The sequence below is a fragment of the Lampetra planeri genome, chromosome 26, assembly GCF_965212315.1.
Source record: "Lampetra planeri chromosome 26, kcLamPlan1.2.h2, whole genome shotgun sequence".
In the NCBI taxonomy this organism is placed as follows: domain Eukaryota; kingdom Metazoa; phylum Chordata; class Hyperoartia; order Petromyzontiformes; family Petromyzontidae; genus Lampetra; species Lampetra planeri.
In genome coordinates, this window is record NC_136132.1 from 11,168,614 (window position 1) to 11,185,541 (window position 16,928).

Consider the following 16,928-nt stretch of genomic DNA (forward strand, 5'->3'; position numbering starts at 1 on the left):
TTTGTCAAACACAGTTGTGCATGATGATGATGATTTGATTGTATGTGCCATGAGAGGTGATGAGGGCAGGGGTCAACGTTGGCGCATGGTCCAACGGTTCCAACGTTGGCCCAACGTTGGCTCAACGTCGACCCAACCGTGGGCCAACGGTTCCATCGCAGGCCCAACGTTGACCAACGTTGACCAACGGTTCCAACGTAGCCCGAACGTTGGGTCAACGTTGGACCAACGTTTCCATCGCAGCCCAACGTTGGCCCGACGTGTCGCTGGCCATGCGGAAGAGGGGCGCTCGCGCGCGCCCCGCCCCGCCCACCCCTCCCGAGAAGTCGCTTCAACAAACGCCCCCGAGGCTCGCCCGTCGTTGATTGGTCGATCCTCGACACCGACGCCTCCCACCCCCCCACACACCCAATCCCGACGGCGCGCGCACGAGGCCCGCAGGGCGAATTCCAAATGCGACTCCGTGCGCGCGAGCCGGGAAGGTGACGCTACAGCTATGGCCGCCTACCAGTCCCTCAAGCTGTGAGTCGCCGGGTCTCTCTCTCCCCTCTCGCCCTCGTTTCTCACTCCAAGTTGAGCCGCGGGTCTAAACTCCTCGAGGTTGCGCGGAATTTTACCCCGCCTCCCTCCGTGGTGCTGACATTTGATGGGTTGTTTTTGTTTTTTAACGGCAACACCCACAGTCGAGAACACCCCCGGTTTCGCCTGCCGATGTTGCCGGCTTCGACGCGCGCTGACGCGGCCGGGCCGTTAGGCAAGACCGGAGGCTCGGGCGTGCGGCCTTGTGCCGCTGCTAATAATGATGCCGATGCGGGTGTTAAACAGCTAATCCGCATTCTCCCTTTGCCTCTAAGTTATCCCCCTTTGTATTTGAATGTCATGTCCTTCGCATTGTCGATTCGTATTTAAGTGTTATTGTACCCTTGCAAGTTGCGTGATAACGTTTGCAATTAGAATATCCAGGTGCCAACGTTGAGTAATTGGGTTGTACGTGCACAGCACGTCATGTCAAGGCGCTGCCGATGACGGCCTACACCCCACCCCCTTCCAACGCCTTGCGGGCCGTGAGGGATCTTTAACCATACTTCACCACGTTGGTCATTGCGGATCGGTGAATGGGGCGGGTAGGCACAGGACAGGTGCTGAGGCGTCGCTCGCCACTGATGTTAGCCGTGCCTGGGACGCGTTCTGACAGCCCGCTCGCTGTCAGTTCGTCCGCAGCGTGAAGGGCTCTCCACCCTGTGTGTGTTTGTGGGGGTCATGCCTACTACTAAATGTTGGTGCAGACATCGGTGCAGAACGGCAATGGAGTTCGCTGCACTGCCCTCTGCTGCACGCGGCGGCGATGGCGCCTGTGTTGATGCTTGGTGGTCAAGTCGCCTGCGCTAGACAGGCTCAAGATTCATATTCTTAGGTTTTTTCGGTAAAGTCACTTAGGTAAAAAAATTTAAATTAATATAAATAAAATAAAAATCACGACGTTTCGGAGGCAACACAAGCTTCCGTCTTCAGATGGAACCGTCACAGCACGATAGCTGTATTAAGTAAAGGCTCGATTCTGCTTCGCTCCTGGTATCTGACGAGATCCGGGCGCGTTCTGCGTGGTTTGGTTTATCCCCTCGTGTCATGAGTGCTGATATTTATTTTTAAATGTAATCCGCTTAATGCTTGGGCGCCACGCTGGCGAGATGTTAAATATCTCGCCTGGTGTATAGGTGGTCGTGGGTTATATCCCGACCCTGACGCCTGCTGCTGTATATTTGGAGTTTGCGTGTTCTCTCTCTCCCCGTGGTCGCGTGGATTTTTCTCCACGTCTTCTGCTTTTTCCTCCCACATTTAGAATCAACATGCGTGTAGAGCATTCGACTTCAATATTTTTCCACGCGATAAGCCACTAAGTTGAGCTGTCATTTGTGACCAGGTCGCTTCTGAAAAAGAGTTACATATATCGGTGGGCCTTACCTGGTAAAATCAAAATAGTAGTAATGGTGCTTGACTGCTATTACCTCGTATCTCCAGGTACTACGGCTTTATCCAACATGCACATTCTGTCATGGGTTTTAATGTGAGAGCCCCTAAAATAAGGGCCGTGAGAGTCGGTGATGCTTTCGTGGATTAACGACACTGTTATTAATTTGGCTGGGGGCTCGTGTCGGGTTTTAAATCTTGGGCAAGAGACGGTGGTTGTCAGTGTGCGAGACGAAGGGATGCCACTCGCAGAGATGGAGCGTTTCTGTCTTCTGTAAGAGTTTGCGTCCGTCCCCTTGTCACGATGTAAAAGCCTGACCGATAGCCCCACCCCTGTCCGTTCATTAGGCTCTACAGCAACGTGTTATTTGGCCTTGATTTGTTGAACGTCTACTTGTCTCGTCCTCCATATAAGTTTATGGGCCATTACCAGAGATGGCAGCCGGTGTTATATCATGGGACCTTTTTTTCTTCCAGTATCAGAGTATGAATATTTTCGAATAGGGTTTACCCTTTCTGGCATGTTTGCTCCAAGTACGTGTGGTTAATGGAGACTTGATTCCTTGGCAAAGGTCCCTATTTGGTATTTCAACATCTTAACACCTATTTATTACCAGAAAGGGTAAAACCTATTCTTATTTTTCATATCAGCCTATGTTATCAAATAGTTTTATTTTACCCGCCATGTGAATGTGGCATTTCCACCACTGGCTCTGAGCTGTAAGCAGGAGATGAGCACTGCCTCAATGCTCCTTTGAGCAGGGAATCACGTGGACTTTTAACAAGGCCGTGTCATCGACATATGGGGCGAGTTATCAATGTATGCATGTGCACAACTGCTCGTTCACTCATTTAATTTGTTTGTTTACGGTTAAGTGTGGACAATGTGGCCAGCCCAAGCCTCAGGCGATAACTCTTTCGCCGAATGATGACAAAGCTTGCTCGCAACTCTAGTGTTAAGCTTAACATAAGCACTCGCGCACACAAACATTCCTTGGAATGCCACGTAGATTTACATAACACGTTGCCTTAGTCCACAGTGTTTGTTCCTGGAGCCTTGCTGGGTAAGGAAGGTAAACTTCCTGTCTGCTGCAACTGAAGGATGTTCTGAGTTTAAGGTTATGGTTTTAGCAATGGGCTGGACTGACATAAAAAAAACAATCCAGCCATTGAGCTCTTGCCACACAAGGGTGACTAGGCAAGCCAACCTCAGCATAATTTGTTCACAGCAGAGATGGGGAATATTTTTGTAACCGAGGACCAAATAGGACATTCATGTGCCTTTGGTTGGGCTGCACATTGACACACAACTCATTCACAGCTGTTACTCCGAGAGAGACCCTTGCAGTAACACAAGTGTCTGAGCAGGCTATTTTATAGTGCTAGGCCTCATGTGTCCACGGGTCGTATGAAATGAAGCCGTGGGTTGTATTCGGCCTGCGTGTGGTAGGTTCTCCCATCCTGGTTTAGAGTGTCGGGGTGTAGCTTGCGAACTCATTCTCACCTCTCACTACCACCAGTCTTCACGGTCGTGAATGTCACAAACACACACTAACGAAGGAGTCGTCTTTCTGCTGTTCACCTGACACTCGAACGTGCTCGATCTTCTGACCCCGGTCTCTCTCCTCCCTTGTGCAGCCACACGACTCCGGACAAGTTCTACGTGGAGGCGTGCGACGAAGGCAGTCATGATGTGCTCGCCATCGACAGGGTGTCCACAGATATCAGTCTCACCGGTGCGTGCAACGTCTCAACTCCTGTTTGGCTTTCTATGTGTTTGTTGAACCTTTTTTGCACCCTACATAGCCAATCGTGCTAATCGGAGGTGAGGGGGAAGGACAACAAACTCAACACAAAAATCAGTTAGAAATAAATGAGGTTTAAATCTAGGTTTAAAAGTGTATAGCTCCCTTGGCTTCTTATTATCGGAAGGAAGAGTGTTCCAGAAGGCCGCAGAAGTGCATCTGAAAGCGCGTGATGAGGTGACGATTTTTGTTCAATGGCTAGCCAAAAGCCGCCGCTGCTAGGGTGACCGGAGTTCACGTGATGGTTTATGCTCCTTGACATTAGCGAGGTGATTGTTGTTAATTTGTGGCAAGCACTTTGTGGTCAATGGGGGAGGGGGCAAGCGAGGATTTTTTTTTTGTCATGCATTGTGTCGGTACACTGTACACAGGATGTACACGTGCCACTCATTCACTGCGTGTGACGACAGTCTGAGGGTCTTGTGTGGCCTTCGGTCAGCTGTGTTCTATTGGCCGCATTGCCCTTGCAGTCAAGGGATTCGCTGTGGTCTAAATGTCAGTTCCAAAATAGTTACGATGTAATGATTAACTCACCACCCAACTCCACACCTGCTTTTCAGTATATATTTTTTGTTATACTCCATCACTTTAAACAGCAATATTTCCTGAAGAATGCCCATTGCTCAAAATGTAAATCGTCCGAAGACATTCTAAAATGTAAGCCGTTAACTTTAACTAGCCTTGTATTTCATTCCATACATTTGCTGAGTCGGCACATTTATACCAACACAGTATAATGATTGTTTACATTATTTTAGGTGTTCTCATGGCCTTTTAGAAATGTATCCTTATGGCGGTACCCCGGGGTATCAAGTAATACAAAATGGCCGAGGCAATTAAATATTTTTTCCAGGGGTGTATTTAACTCTGCGACTGGGCTACCAATCAATCCGAAATCAGTGCTACTCCGCAATGTCGAAACGCAGCGAGGACGATTGCGCTGAAACCTTGAACGCTCGTATGCACCATAGTGCATCGTGTACAGCTCGTCGAGATGAGTCGATTGCCGCATCACCGACCATCAAAAGACTAAAAATTACTGTATCACGGACATTATGCGAGAGCCGGGGTGCTATGGTACCTCGGGGTTCCGCCATAAGGTTCAATTGTGTTTTTTTACGTGTGTTATTTCGACCCACTCTGTATGTTTTGAAATGTCTTTGCCTGATGATTTGCCATGTATTTTACTTACTAATTCGTCGTTTGCAACTCTTCCTTCCCTTTTCCCATCGCAGTTCAGAAAGACATTCCTCCGTCGGCGCTCACGCAGCACATATGCTGCATCGTCGGGACCATTCGCCTCGTGGCAGGTGAAGGGAGTCCCTTCCCTCGCCCCCAACGCTTCCACGGTGGCGAGATGTTAACTACCTCGCTTGATATACAGGAGGCCTTGGGTTCAATCCCGACCCTGTTGTTTGTATATTTGGAGTTTGCGTGTCTCTCCCCATAGTCGCGTGGTTATTTCTCCGCGTCCTCCGGTTTTTCCCTCCACGTTTAGAAACAAGCGCTTAGAGTATTTGGCTGCAATAAATGTCCACATGATAAGCCACTTCGTTGAGTTATCATTTGTGATAATCAGGTCACTTCTGAAAAAGAGATATAGCTCAGTGGGCCTTAGCTGGTAAAAAAATAAAAATAACTTAGGAATAAAATTGTTCCCTTGAGAAGAGGCAAAACTCTTTTTTTGGCAAACAATGCCAGATTATATCTACGGGACCTTTTTTCGAGTATCAAAACGATGAAAAGATAAGAATAGGCTTTACCCTTTCTATCGAGCTATCATTTGTGGCCAGGTCGCTTCTGATAAAAACAGCGAATAACTCAGTGGGCTTTCCTTGGTAAGACAATTTTTTAATTGTATTTGTATATATATTTTTATTTGGTTATCTTTCCTATACTTTGCCCTCTGACCGTGTTTTTGTATTGTTGTAACATTCTGACACACCCCTAATGGACATCTGTGAAAGAGAGCTTTGTTGCTCTTCGGATTCCTCCAGTAAAATAAAGATTCTGATTCAATTTAAACAAATGTTAAGATGTTCAAACACCAAATAGATATGATGCCATAATGTTATTGCAAGATCGTGGTCGAAGTACATGTCCCGATTTCCCGACTTGGCCACTCTTAATTGCGTCAACGTGATGACGTCCGCCTCGCCAACAATGGGGCGATTCTCCCAAGGCGTTTTGGCCACTTCACCAAAGTGTGAATCTGGCCCAATGTGGCTTGGTGGCTCAGAGCTCAAAGCACTGAGATGGTACTGCTGAGATCCTGGGTTTGAATCTAGGTTTCAGTCAATGATTAAACCAGGTTCTCAAGTGCAGTCAGTTGATGGTTTTAGCCTGGTTGCTAATGACTGCGCAATATTGAACAAAGTACAACTCTGTCATGAGACAAATATTACTTTCATTGGCAGAGCTGCTGTGGAATTGCTGCCCCTCCTTTTGCATGGACCAGAGATCACTTTATGAATGGATCTCACACCTAGCTCTGTGATATCCGCTTTAGTGGGCCGATCTCGAATGTGAAGGATCGTGCCTGTCTGCGAGAGATCCGAATGGACACGATGTCTCAAGACAGGACACCGTTGGCACAATGGCGATATATCTGGAATGTGAATTTGGCCCCATATCACTTCTCACATAGCACCACCAGCATGGTGGCAGGGTGACGCAGTGGTAACACTTGTGCCTCACAGAAACCCAGCTCCAAGAAGTACCTGGGTTTGATTCCAGACTCGGTCACCTTTCTGTGTGGAGTCTCTAAGTTCTCCCCTGGTGCTGCATGGGTTTCTTCAGAGTTCTACAGTTTCCTGCCTTAGCTAAACGTGAACGTACAATGTAACTAGTATTGTCCAAACATCCCAATACTGTAAAATTACCTGTATGTTACTCAATTGAGATTAAACGAAAAAAATCGCCCCCCACTGCAAAAACTTGGCAGTACACTCCTGAAAAAGAGCCTTGACACTCGGTGAGGATTTGCTTGGTAAATAAGCATCATAGCATGTGCTTTAAGTTGGCGCTATAAATCTGAGCAGCACCACCACCTTAATACTACGCATTGGTCGGTCTGCATATTTGTGTGCATATCAATACTGAGAACGCACAGAAAAGGATCAGTGGCACTTCAGCCGTTTTATTATTTGGAATGAAAGACCGGCCCTTCTCCCCCCACCGACAGGCATGTACTTGATTGTGGTGACCAAGAAGGAGAAGCAGGGGGAGATCTCGGGCCAGGCCATATGGAAGGCCGTGGAGTTTGACATCCTCTCCTACCAGAAGACCATCCTGCACCTGACGGATCTGCAGGTGTGGCCTTGCAAAACACTCCAGCTTTACCTTGTTTAAAGGGCGGCATGCAACAACTTAGGCGTGGGCATGACACTATCACTGTTAAGCAAACTTTAAATTAATGCTGACCGCTAACTAGAATGTGTAAAGGGCACACGATATCTTTGCTAATGCTAAACATTTCAGCATTTCCTGAAGAAGTGCATTGTGGTTCTCCTGTATTTTTGAGCAAATGTTACCAATTGGCAGGTGCAGTTGGTTACATTTACTCTATGCTAATTGTCACCCTCTTCCTGTTGCAGCAAACCGCTACTGGTGTTAAATATTGCCGCCAACATTTTTGACTTGACCATGGGAATTTCGTTTGGGGACTTGAGTCTTCAGGCCTCCTCTGTCTCTCTCCAACGTTATGGGCTGAGGGTCAGAACTCCTCCAATCCATGACGAGTAGGGATCCGATCTGCGTGGCCACCCTCCTGCTTTGTGCCCTCCGCTCACCTTCCCTCTGGCGCTCCCTCTGCGTCTCCAGGCTCAGGATAACAAGACGCTGCTGATGATGCTGCGCGGCGTCCTGCACACGGAGAGCTTCTTCTTCTCCTGCACATTCGACCTGACGCACAGCCTGCAGCGCCTGGCCAACACCAGCCCCGACTTCCACGAGATGTCCCTCTGCGAGCGGGTGCCCCACAGCATGCCATCCCCGCACACACAACCTCGCCTCAACCTCACCACAACCTCACCACCGCCGCACCACAATCTGCACAAAATTGCACCACGTACCACGCACACAACTGCACCGCAAACCACACCGCAAACCACACCACAAACTGCCCCTTTAAGTTGGTAGACTGCTATTGCCACCATCCTGGATCATTCTCAGTTCTGATACGTCCCGGCTGACAACTGACTTTAAATCGGGTGCCTAGTTTGTCATGCCCGTGTTTTTTTTTGTTAAGCGTTCTTTTTAAGTCGCCCCTTGCCGTGCCCGTCATCCCCGTTGACCCCGTGTGCACGCCAGGCCGACCAGCGGTTCGTGTGGAATGGTCACCTGCTGCGGGAGTTGCTCACCGTCCCGGAGCTGCACCGCTTTGCCGTGCCGCTCATTCACGGCTGTATCCTTTCTGTGTGCCACATGGCAGTGCCACGTTGGCCACGAGTTCCGGCCGTGGGAGCATCGTACCACAGTTAAACTCTCGCCTACTGCGCGCGCGAGCAGTTGGGCGGGCACATTAGCCAGCGCCGGGCAACCATGCGACGGTGGTACCGGTGGCCAAAGTCGTGTGCTTTTGGTAAAATCTCATCAATCACTGGATTAAAGGTGAATCAAGTGAACATAAAACGAACTATGAACTTTAATATTTGTTACCAGGTAAGGCCCACTGAGCTATTTCGCTCTTTTTCAGAAGCGACCTTACCACAAATGATAGTTCAATGAAGTCGCATATTGCGTGGAAATTTATAGCATCGAAATCAAGTGGCACCCAACATTTAACATGATGTTTTGTGCCACCTCTGGTGACCAGCTTAAAACCATCAGCTCGCTGAACATGAGAACTCCGTTTAATCATGGCCATCTATTAGTGAGTCAGTGGGTCTCTGTGGTCTGTATGTTTGCGCCCCAACAGCATTCTATTATGTCGGTAATCAAATATTTTTTTGTAGCCTAATTTAAATAAGTTTAGCATGACCTGTCCTTTTGGTTTTTATCTGCGATATTCATCCCCACCTGCCTCCCATCCCCAATCACCCTGGATAATAGCGAGTTGACTAATTTATCCATTTTAAAATGGGAAATTTAAATGTTTTCATGTGTGGTCAGGCACGTGGGGCTCGTGCGCAAATTAACAATTAACTGAAGAGTCGGCACTTGACACCAGGGAGCTCCAACTTTAGTCTGCCGAGCGCGTGTCGGATGTGACCCTCGCTGTAACGAGCGCGTGTTGACCGTGACCTTGGTCTGCAGGAACGGCTGTACTCTTTTAAGTAGCTTGTTGGAGACTTTTTGTCATATAGTATGCGCACGTAACAGCCACAACAATGCAAATTAAATACTCTTCATTTAACCCAATAGATCAAACCCAGAGCCTGCATAAGAATTTCGACGGCGCTCATGCTTGCTTGGGTTTTAATAGGCCAGCCGTGCCGGTAATTGGATGCGTTTCTTAAATGTGAATTAATCTTCTGGCAGGTTATGCCCGGATGCCCACCGTTGTGTATTGTTCCTACGCTGGACTTGCAATCCAGAGGTCGCTGTTCTCTATCTCCCGACTAGGCAGCTGAAGCGATGGGAAACATTCTTAAATCCTTCCGCCTCTGCTCAAACCAGAAGTGTAAATAGGTATTATGCGGTTGACTGGCAGGTTATGTGTAGGGGGGAGTAAAGATTGCATACTCCCAGCTCTTCCAAGATGTCTAGCCGAGCGTGCAAGAGTAGGCCAAACAGAGCTGCTCGACGGGCTCTCCAGAGCTCCCTGTCGTGAAGGCTCTTCTGCTGGTGGTGGCGTGAAAGGAGTCATTTCAGGGCAGCATCTGTACCTGAAAACAGGGTTTGTTTAACAGCGAGAAAGTGCCTGGACACGGTGGTGGCGACGGGAGGGCGGAGGTCAGAGTGCGGGGGATATGGCTGGGCCAGTCTCGTTGGTGACGTGGCACGGAGAGTGGTCTCCTTGACGGCGCCGCCCCCAGTCCTGTCCGTCAAGGCGTGCGTCGTCAACGGGAAGGTGTTCGACTGGATCCTCATCTCGCGCCGCAGCTGCTACCGCGCCGGCGTTCGCTACTACCTGAGAGGCGAGGCGCGGTTGTTGTCCTTTGGGGAAAGTCGTGCCGCAGGAAACGTTTTTATTGGATTGCGTGCGAGTGCGCGAGTGGGCTAGCGCGTTAGTCAGCGCCGGGCGACCGTGTGTGTGATGGTGTTACCGGCAGCCAGGGTCGCGTGCTTCAGATCAAATCTTATCAATAACCGGATTAAATGGGAATCAAGTGAACATAAAACTAAACTAGTAAACTTTTTTTATTTTACCAGGTAAGGCCCACTGAGCTATAAAGCTCCTTTTCAGAAGAGACCTGTCCACAAATTATAGCCCAATGAAATGGCTTTATGTGTGGAAATGTATAGCAGCCAAATACTCGAAACGGATGTAGATTCTAAATGTGGAGGTTAAAACCGGAGGACCTGGAAGAAAAATCCACGTGATCATAGGGAGACCATCAAAACTCCAAATATACAGGCGTCAGGGTTGGTATCGAACCCACGACCTCCTGCATACTTGGCGAGGGAGTTAACATCTCGCCACCACGACACCTTCTCCATGTGCATAGAATGGTCATGTAGAATGTCGGTGTGGTGTCGTGGGTTGTGTCGACAACGAACGACCAATCCGCGATGCCCACCGGTGCCTTTGCCTTGGCCGGGGGACAGTGGAGCCGGTAGGCAAACCTGGTGAGGCACAGGCCTCGCCTCCCATCAACACCTCCGTTTTTGAATTAACGCGACTTATTCGAGGTGTCTGCGACACTCGACGGGGATAAAAAGCAAATAGAAGTACCCCTAACCCACTCAATATATATAAACAAATTAGTTGGTGATACGGTGCTATCAATGGTGCATAAGCACAAATAACAACTCGACACGTCCACCAATAACACTGGGCCTGACGAGGAAAATTAATAGGCGACGTTTTTGAGCGATGGGATGTTTCATAGGACATCATTTAAAGAAGGTACATTACCCGAAATTACACCGATTATATACATAGGCAACGTTATTGGTTTTTACTTTCAGTATATATATGAAATGTGCTTGTTGTGGGGCATTGAAGCCGCTCAGCTGATCGGTGAGATTAAGACGCCGACAACCCGAGTTGATGCCGACCGCTCCGCTGTGACGATGAAGAGTGGTCCTGGTTTGGGCCGAGCGGGCGGAATTAGCCTGGCTCGTGGTGGCGGAGAGGTGCGTCGAGGCGACGGCGACGCCGGCGTCATTGGGGTCGACCTTGGGCCCAGAGTCGTCCGGCTCTCAGCGTTTATGATCGTCTCGTCCACCCCCCCCCCCCTCCGCTTGGCAGGCATCGACCAAGAGGGGCACGCGGCAAACTTTGTGGAGACGGAGCAGATTGTGTTCTACGGCGGCAACAAGGCTTCCTTTGTGCAGGTCGGGGTTGAATTCTCACTTCCCAGCCAACCCCCATGATCACGCACACACAGTGTTCATGCAACACGCACCAGACACAAACACGCACACTCGCTCACACATTCCACGCATCTGGCACACACCAGTTGCACTCACACACGCACAGTGCTCATACAACATGCACGCCAGACACCAATACCCGTCATTTGCCACCAAGTGACGGTGACATCACCACGGTGCATGTGCCAGGCGAAGTTCACTTTGAGGCCACTTGAAGTGTCGAAGGCTCGCTCACACTCGCACATACCATACACCCGGCACATGCCAGTTTCACACAAACACTGTTCATACAACACACACACTCGCTCACACATACCACACATCTGGCACACACTAGTCTCACACTCGCCCAGATAGAATCCTCCACACTCCAAACTTCACCACAGACTTCCCGCTCTATCTCAGCATCCCGAGGGTTCCGCAGATTGCATTCCACAACCCTCCCCTTCCCCCCCCCCTCTTGTTGAACTTGCAACAGATTTAGTGGGGGGGGGCGGGGAGCGGGCAGGGGGGTGTCAGATGGCCACGCTCGTTTGTGATGTCACTTTAGTAGTTCCCCAGGTGATACATTCCGTCTGCACGACTGATCCGTTGCTGCCATGCAAGCCTATCCTCCACTTCCAGGTTTACTATTATTTGTCCCCCCCCTCCTCTGTAAATTAAGTTTAATTAAACACAATTAGGCTCGTTAGCTTCTGGTGCGGAAAGCATTCAGACAAAATGTAAGCAATTTGTAACCATTAGAGGCGATGTAATTGTGATGCGAATTGTGGTTTTGGTGGCTTCTGTTGCTGATGGGGCTGCATATTTGTGGCTTGAATGCCACTGTTGATGGCAGCACTGATATTGTTGCTGTGGTTGTTGCTCGCAATGCAGCTCTCGCTTAGTGATGGTGATGTTGACACGGGTGATGTTGCTCGTCACTGCTGCTATTGACATGGCGACGTTGATGGGGATGATGTTGGCGATGGTTGCGTGTGTGTACTTGTGTGCGTGTGTTGCTGGCCACCCACTCCCTTCGCGTGCCGTGCCGGCCTTCATAGGTGATGCTTGCTAACACCACTTGCCACAAAAGTCCGTTAAGTCTGTACGGGGGATTTTTGTTTTTGTACAACGCAGACGCGCGGATCTATGCCTTTCTACTGGTCTCAGCGCCCAGATCTCAAGTACAAACCTCGACCCCAGATCAGCACCTCCCTCAACCACGTGAGTCGCCCCCTTCCATTCAGGGTCGTTCGCGTGCTAGATTTGCTTACGCCAGTATTCTTCACTGCAAGGCCCGCGGGTCACTAGCGGCCCCTGGTGCCCTTTAGTGCGGCCCCCCGACAATATACACAAATGTTAAAACACCCTCCAATCATCGTGCTGTCACAAACCCCAACAATGGATTAAAATGTGTTGCGGCCCTCACGCTGATGATGTTTTACCGGCGAAAGTGTCCCCCCCACCAAAAAAAACAAGTGAAGGACACCGGTTTTCGCGCACCGAAGCAGGTGCTCGATTCAGACTTGAGCTGACCCTGGCGTGATGCCAGGTGAGTCGAGGTCAGAACACTGAGCTGGCAAAGCTGAGATCCTGGGTGGGTTCAAGTCCACGCACCTCCCTCTGATTCAACCGGATTCTCGAGTGCAGCGAGTCAGTCGTCAATGACCGCACAAAAACTCCCCACCCAAGCTCGGCTTGGGTGGGGAGTTTGTTGGGGTAGTGTCTATCTGTGATGATCATATGATTTGCTTACTCGGCTGCCCATAAAAAAATAATAAAAAATTTCATTTTTCAGAAGGTGCCGATCGGTAATGTATCGAGTGAGAGTGTGACAGGGCAGGTCATAGGGCAGAAAATCAATGTAAAAATAATAATATATCCAAGGTGATTTATATTTTAAATCTATGTTTAATACGAAAAATGTTAAAATGTCACTTGCTCAAGGGGTTGGCGTCCTCTGTGTGCTTTTGTCTCCCACAGCTGGATGGGTTCCAGAGGCACTTTGATAGCCAGATGGTGAGCTACGGCAAACAGATCGTGGTCAACCTGGTAAGACTGCTGGGTTGGTTCACTCACCCACCCGCTCACCCACATATCCACTCGCCCACACTCACCCACCCGCTCACCTACTCGCTCACTTACTCGCTCACTTACTCGCTCACCCACCTGCTCAACCACCCGCTCCACCACCCGCACACCCACCTACACATCTGGCCTCCTACTCTAACACATGCTTGCTTGTTCCTGCAAACCCATCCACCCAATTCCACCCACCAGAACCAATCCACCCACCCACGCACGCACCCACCCATGCACACGCTCGCCCAATTACCCAGTTGCCCGCCCACCCTTCTGTTCGCCCGCCTGCTCGCTAGTTCTCGTGCAACTCGCTCCACGTTCGCTTGCTCGCCCACACGGTTGCCTCGCTCGCCCAATCACCCTGCCGCGGGGGGCAGAATCTCCACTTCACGTGCGATTACTGAGGCACTTTCATCGTGGCTGATGTGTGGCATGTGCACTCGATAATAAGTGCAAGGAAAAAAAAGAGCGATGTTCTTGTTGTACTGATGCTCAGGTCAATTCAGGTCAATTCAGGTTATTGAGAGAGCCCGTTCAGGTATGAGCTCATTTTTGCTTGGAGACCTTGAGTAGTCATTATCATCTTAATCAGCATCAATCATTGTCTCTCCACTGCTGGATGAAGGCCTCCACAAGTTGGCTCCATCTGTCACGGTCCTTCGATGCCACAATCCCATCTCACTCCTGCACATGGGTTAGATTTCATCGCTCCGTCTCTTCAGTGGGCGTCATCTCGGTTCAATTCCCTCCTTTACCTACTGCTCCATTGCCAGTCCTCATGTTGGTAACCATCACCCCATCCAGCCGCGTTGTCCTGCCCCAGCCCGCTGGATGATTTTCTCTCTCTGTTTTTAATTCGTTGAAAATGTGCTCTTCTTCCCGTGTTTTCATACAATATTAAAGCAAACCATTATTGCAAACATATACTTTTGCGAGTTAGTGTTACCCGGCTCGGCAATACGTTACGTGTTAGTAGCCTTGATTCATCTTCATGTAATTTAGTATTGCATTACTCCAGCAGGCGTTTTTATGATTTAGCATTTGTCTTGCGGGAGTTGGATATTAACTTTTGTTGATTTAACATCAGCCTGGTAAGCTAAGGAGGTAGGGGGGAGGTGTGGAGGTGGTGGGGAGTGGAAGGGTGGGGGCATGGGGGAGGGGCGCACGTAGGGAGTGTGTGTGCGGTGTACGGGTGTAGCGCATTATTTGCAATCCAAAGGTCGCCCACCGGTTCGATTCCATCTCTCGGCAAAGCAGTTGAAGCAAAACATCAATCCCCCCCTCTCAACCGCCTCTGTCCACCTTGCAGTATAAGTAGGTTTGTCGATCGGCGGGTTGTATGTGGTGGGAGAAAATGTGGATGCTCTCACCTCTTCCAAGACGTCAGACCAGTATGAAAGAGTAGGCCAAATACCCTTCCAGAGGGGGGCTCTCTAGAGCGCCCGCTGTTAGCGGAAGCCCTTCCGACAGCGGTGGTGTGAGCAAGCAATTGCAGGGCTGCGCCTTTACCTCCTGTGACCCCCGTTGTCAAGAATCTCATGAGTCGGTGGAAAATGCCCAAGGCTCGGAGAACCAAACGACTTCACGGTGAGGTCCAGAAGGATTTATGACTCAATAAAAGATTGAGTTTCAATAGAGAGAGGGAAGATATTAAAATAGTTTTACTTTTTCCAGGAAGAACCTTCCTGATTGCCAATAGGCACTCATTCAGGAGGATCCTGCTACCTTGGGGTGTTTGGCCAATTCCTATTTAAGGAAAATTTTTTTTACAAGTGGAAGAACGGCAGAATAACCGGAGAAAATTGAAACGTACAGGGGGGATAACACTCTGAGGTCTAGTACACATGTTCACGAACCCGCTCGCTGTACATGTGGGAGTTTCACTCGCCTACACGATCTACCAACCCCACTGAGGGTCAATTATAATTCCAATCAGAGCGGCATTATTATCTGTGAGGACAGATGAAATTACACCGTGATTGCAATTCATTACAAATGACACGATCATATCCTTTTTTTTTTACAAAGCTGTAATAGATAAGAGGGTAATACTTTATATATTTTTTTATAATTGAACAAAGTTGTTAGAAGAGCTTGGAAAAGAGATGATGATGATTGGGATGGAATTCCAAAGTGGAGTAGCGCGAGGGAAGAAGCAGAAATAGAATTGAGGTGACCTGCCATGTGGTGAGTGGGCGAGTGGTTGGGGGAGTGAGCGCTTGATTAGGTGAGTGCACGAGTGAGTTAACGAGTGGATATGTGGGTGGGTGAGTGAGTGGGTGAGCTAGCGAGTGTGTTGTTGTGGTGCTGGCCTGGGCCTCCCCTAGGTCGACTCGGCCTCAAATGAGTACCTGGTGCGGTGTGTAAAAATCATCACCACTGGGGAGACAAAGGCGGTCGGGCGTGGCACTGGCCACCCACCCCCTCGTGTACCGTGCCAGCCTTCATAGGTGTTCACTAAAAGCACTTGCCCCAAAAGTCTGTTAAGTCTATGAGGGGGACCTTTGTATTTGTCTTTTTTGTGACCTACAGTGTGGTGGTTGATCGCAGTATGGATGAGACAATCCCACACTGCCCCCTGCACCTCCGATTCGCACACCGTGCATCAGCTGACCCTACGCTGCTCCCTGCACCGCTGATTCACAGAGCATGGATCAGCTGATCCCACACTGCTCCCTGCACCGCTGATTCACAGACAGGGGATCAGCTGATTCCACGCTGCCCCCTGCACTTCCTATTCTCAGATCGTGGATCAGCCGATCTCACGCTGCTCCCCTCACCGCTGATTCACAGAGCATGGATCAGCTGATCCCAAGCTGCCCCCCGCACCTCCGATTCACAGAGCATGGGTCAGCGGGCAATGTCACTGAGTTCAACCCAGCCTCCACGGAGGCCACTGAGTGGCTTCATAACCTCGACATACAAAGCAGAAGAGCAATACAAACGCTTTTAAGTAAAACAAGTTTTGAAAATATTGCATAGGCAAGGATTATGCAACGCTTTCCACCCTGGTTTTCATCCGTGCACGTGTTTAACGAGCAGTATGAAAGCTGACGGGTATCTGGCAGGAAAAAAAAGACTCCTTTGCATATATCCGACAAGTAGTCTACATGGGCAAACTTCATTCATAATTTATGCTAACACTCAAATTTTTTTGCTGTGATTCTTTGATCAACGTGGCCGGATTTTAATTGGACGATATCCCTAATGGGGCTGCAGCTCTACACAACAGCTTTGTCCCACCCCTCCCCATCGTCACAGATGGACGGGCCGACAGACAGACGGAGCTAATGAGTCAATGGCCGAAGGCTTTCATCCTTCGTTAGGAAGCGTAAAAAATCTGCCATCCGACTCATCGCCCCGGCTACTTGACTGCGTGTCCCGGCTCTGGTGAATAACCATGGCTCCTGGGTGTGCGGTTTCCCCCCACCCCTCACCCTCCAAGGTGGACCACAAGGGCTCGGAGAAGAGGCTGGAGGAGGCATTTGCGGCGCTGACCAAGCGTCTGGGCAGCGATTGGATCCAGTGAGCGAACCGCCCTTCCTGCTCCCCTTAGGCTATCTCGTTCTCTCCCCCGTTCTCTCTTTCTCCCTCGACCTTCTCTTTCCC

General features: G+C 49.7%; 1 protein-coding gene across 1 annotated transcript in view; it reads left to right on the top strand.

Annotated features, from left to right (window-relative positions):
* Nucleotides 1-420: 420 nt before the first annotated feature.
* SACM1L (SAC1 like phosphatidylinositide phosphatase) overlaps nt 421-16,928 on the top strand; it is a 59,218-nt gene continuing 42,710 nt past the window's right edge. The window contains exons 1-11 of the mRNA XM_078606806.1: nt 421-522; nt 3,607-3,704; nt 5,009-5,083; nt 6,958-7,085; nt 7,596-7,745; nt 8,085-8,178; nt 9,752-9,853; nt 11,131-11,216; nt 12,375-12,461; nt 13,221-13,289; nt 16,765-16,844. Coding sequence (XP_078462932.1) covers nt 497-522; nt 3,607-3,704; nt 5,009-5,083; nt 6,958-7,085; nt 7,596-7,745; nt 8,085-8,178; nt 9,752-9,853; nt 11,131-11,216; nt 12,375-12,461; nt 13,221-13,289; nt 16,765-16,844 — 995 coding nt within the window. The 5' untranslated portion in view covers nt 421-496. The remainder of the gene's footprint in view (nt 523-3,606; nt 3,705-5,008; nt 5,084-6,957; nt 7,086-7,595; nt 7,746-8,084; nt 8,179-9,751; nt 9,854-11,130; nt 11,217-12,374; nt 12,462-13,220; nt 13,290-16,764; nt 16,845-16,928) is intronic.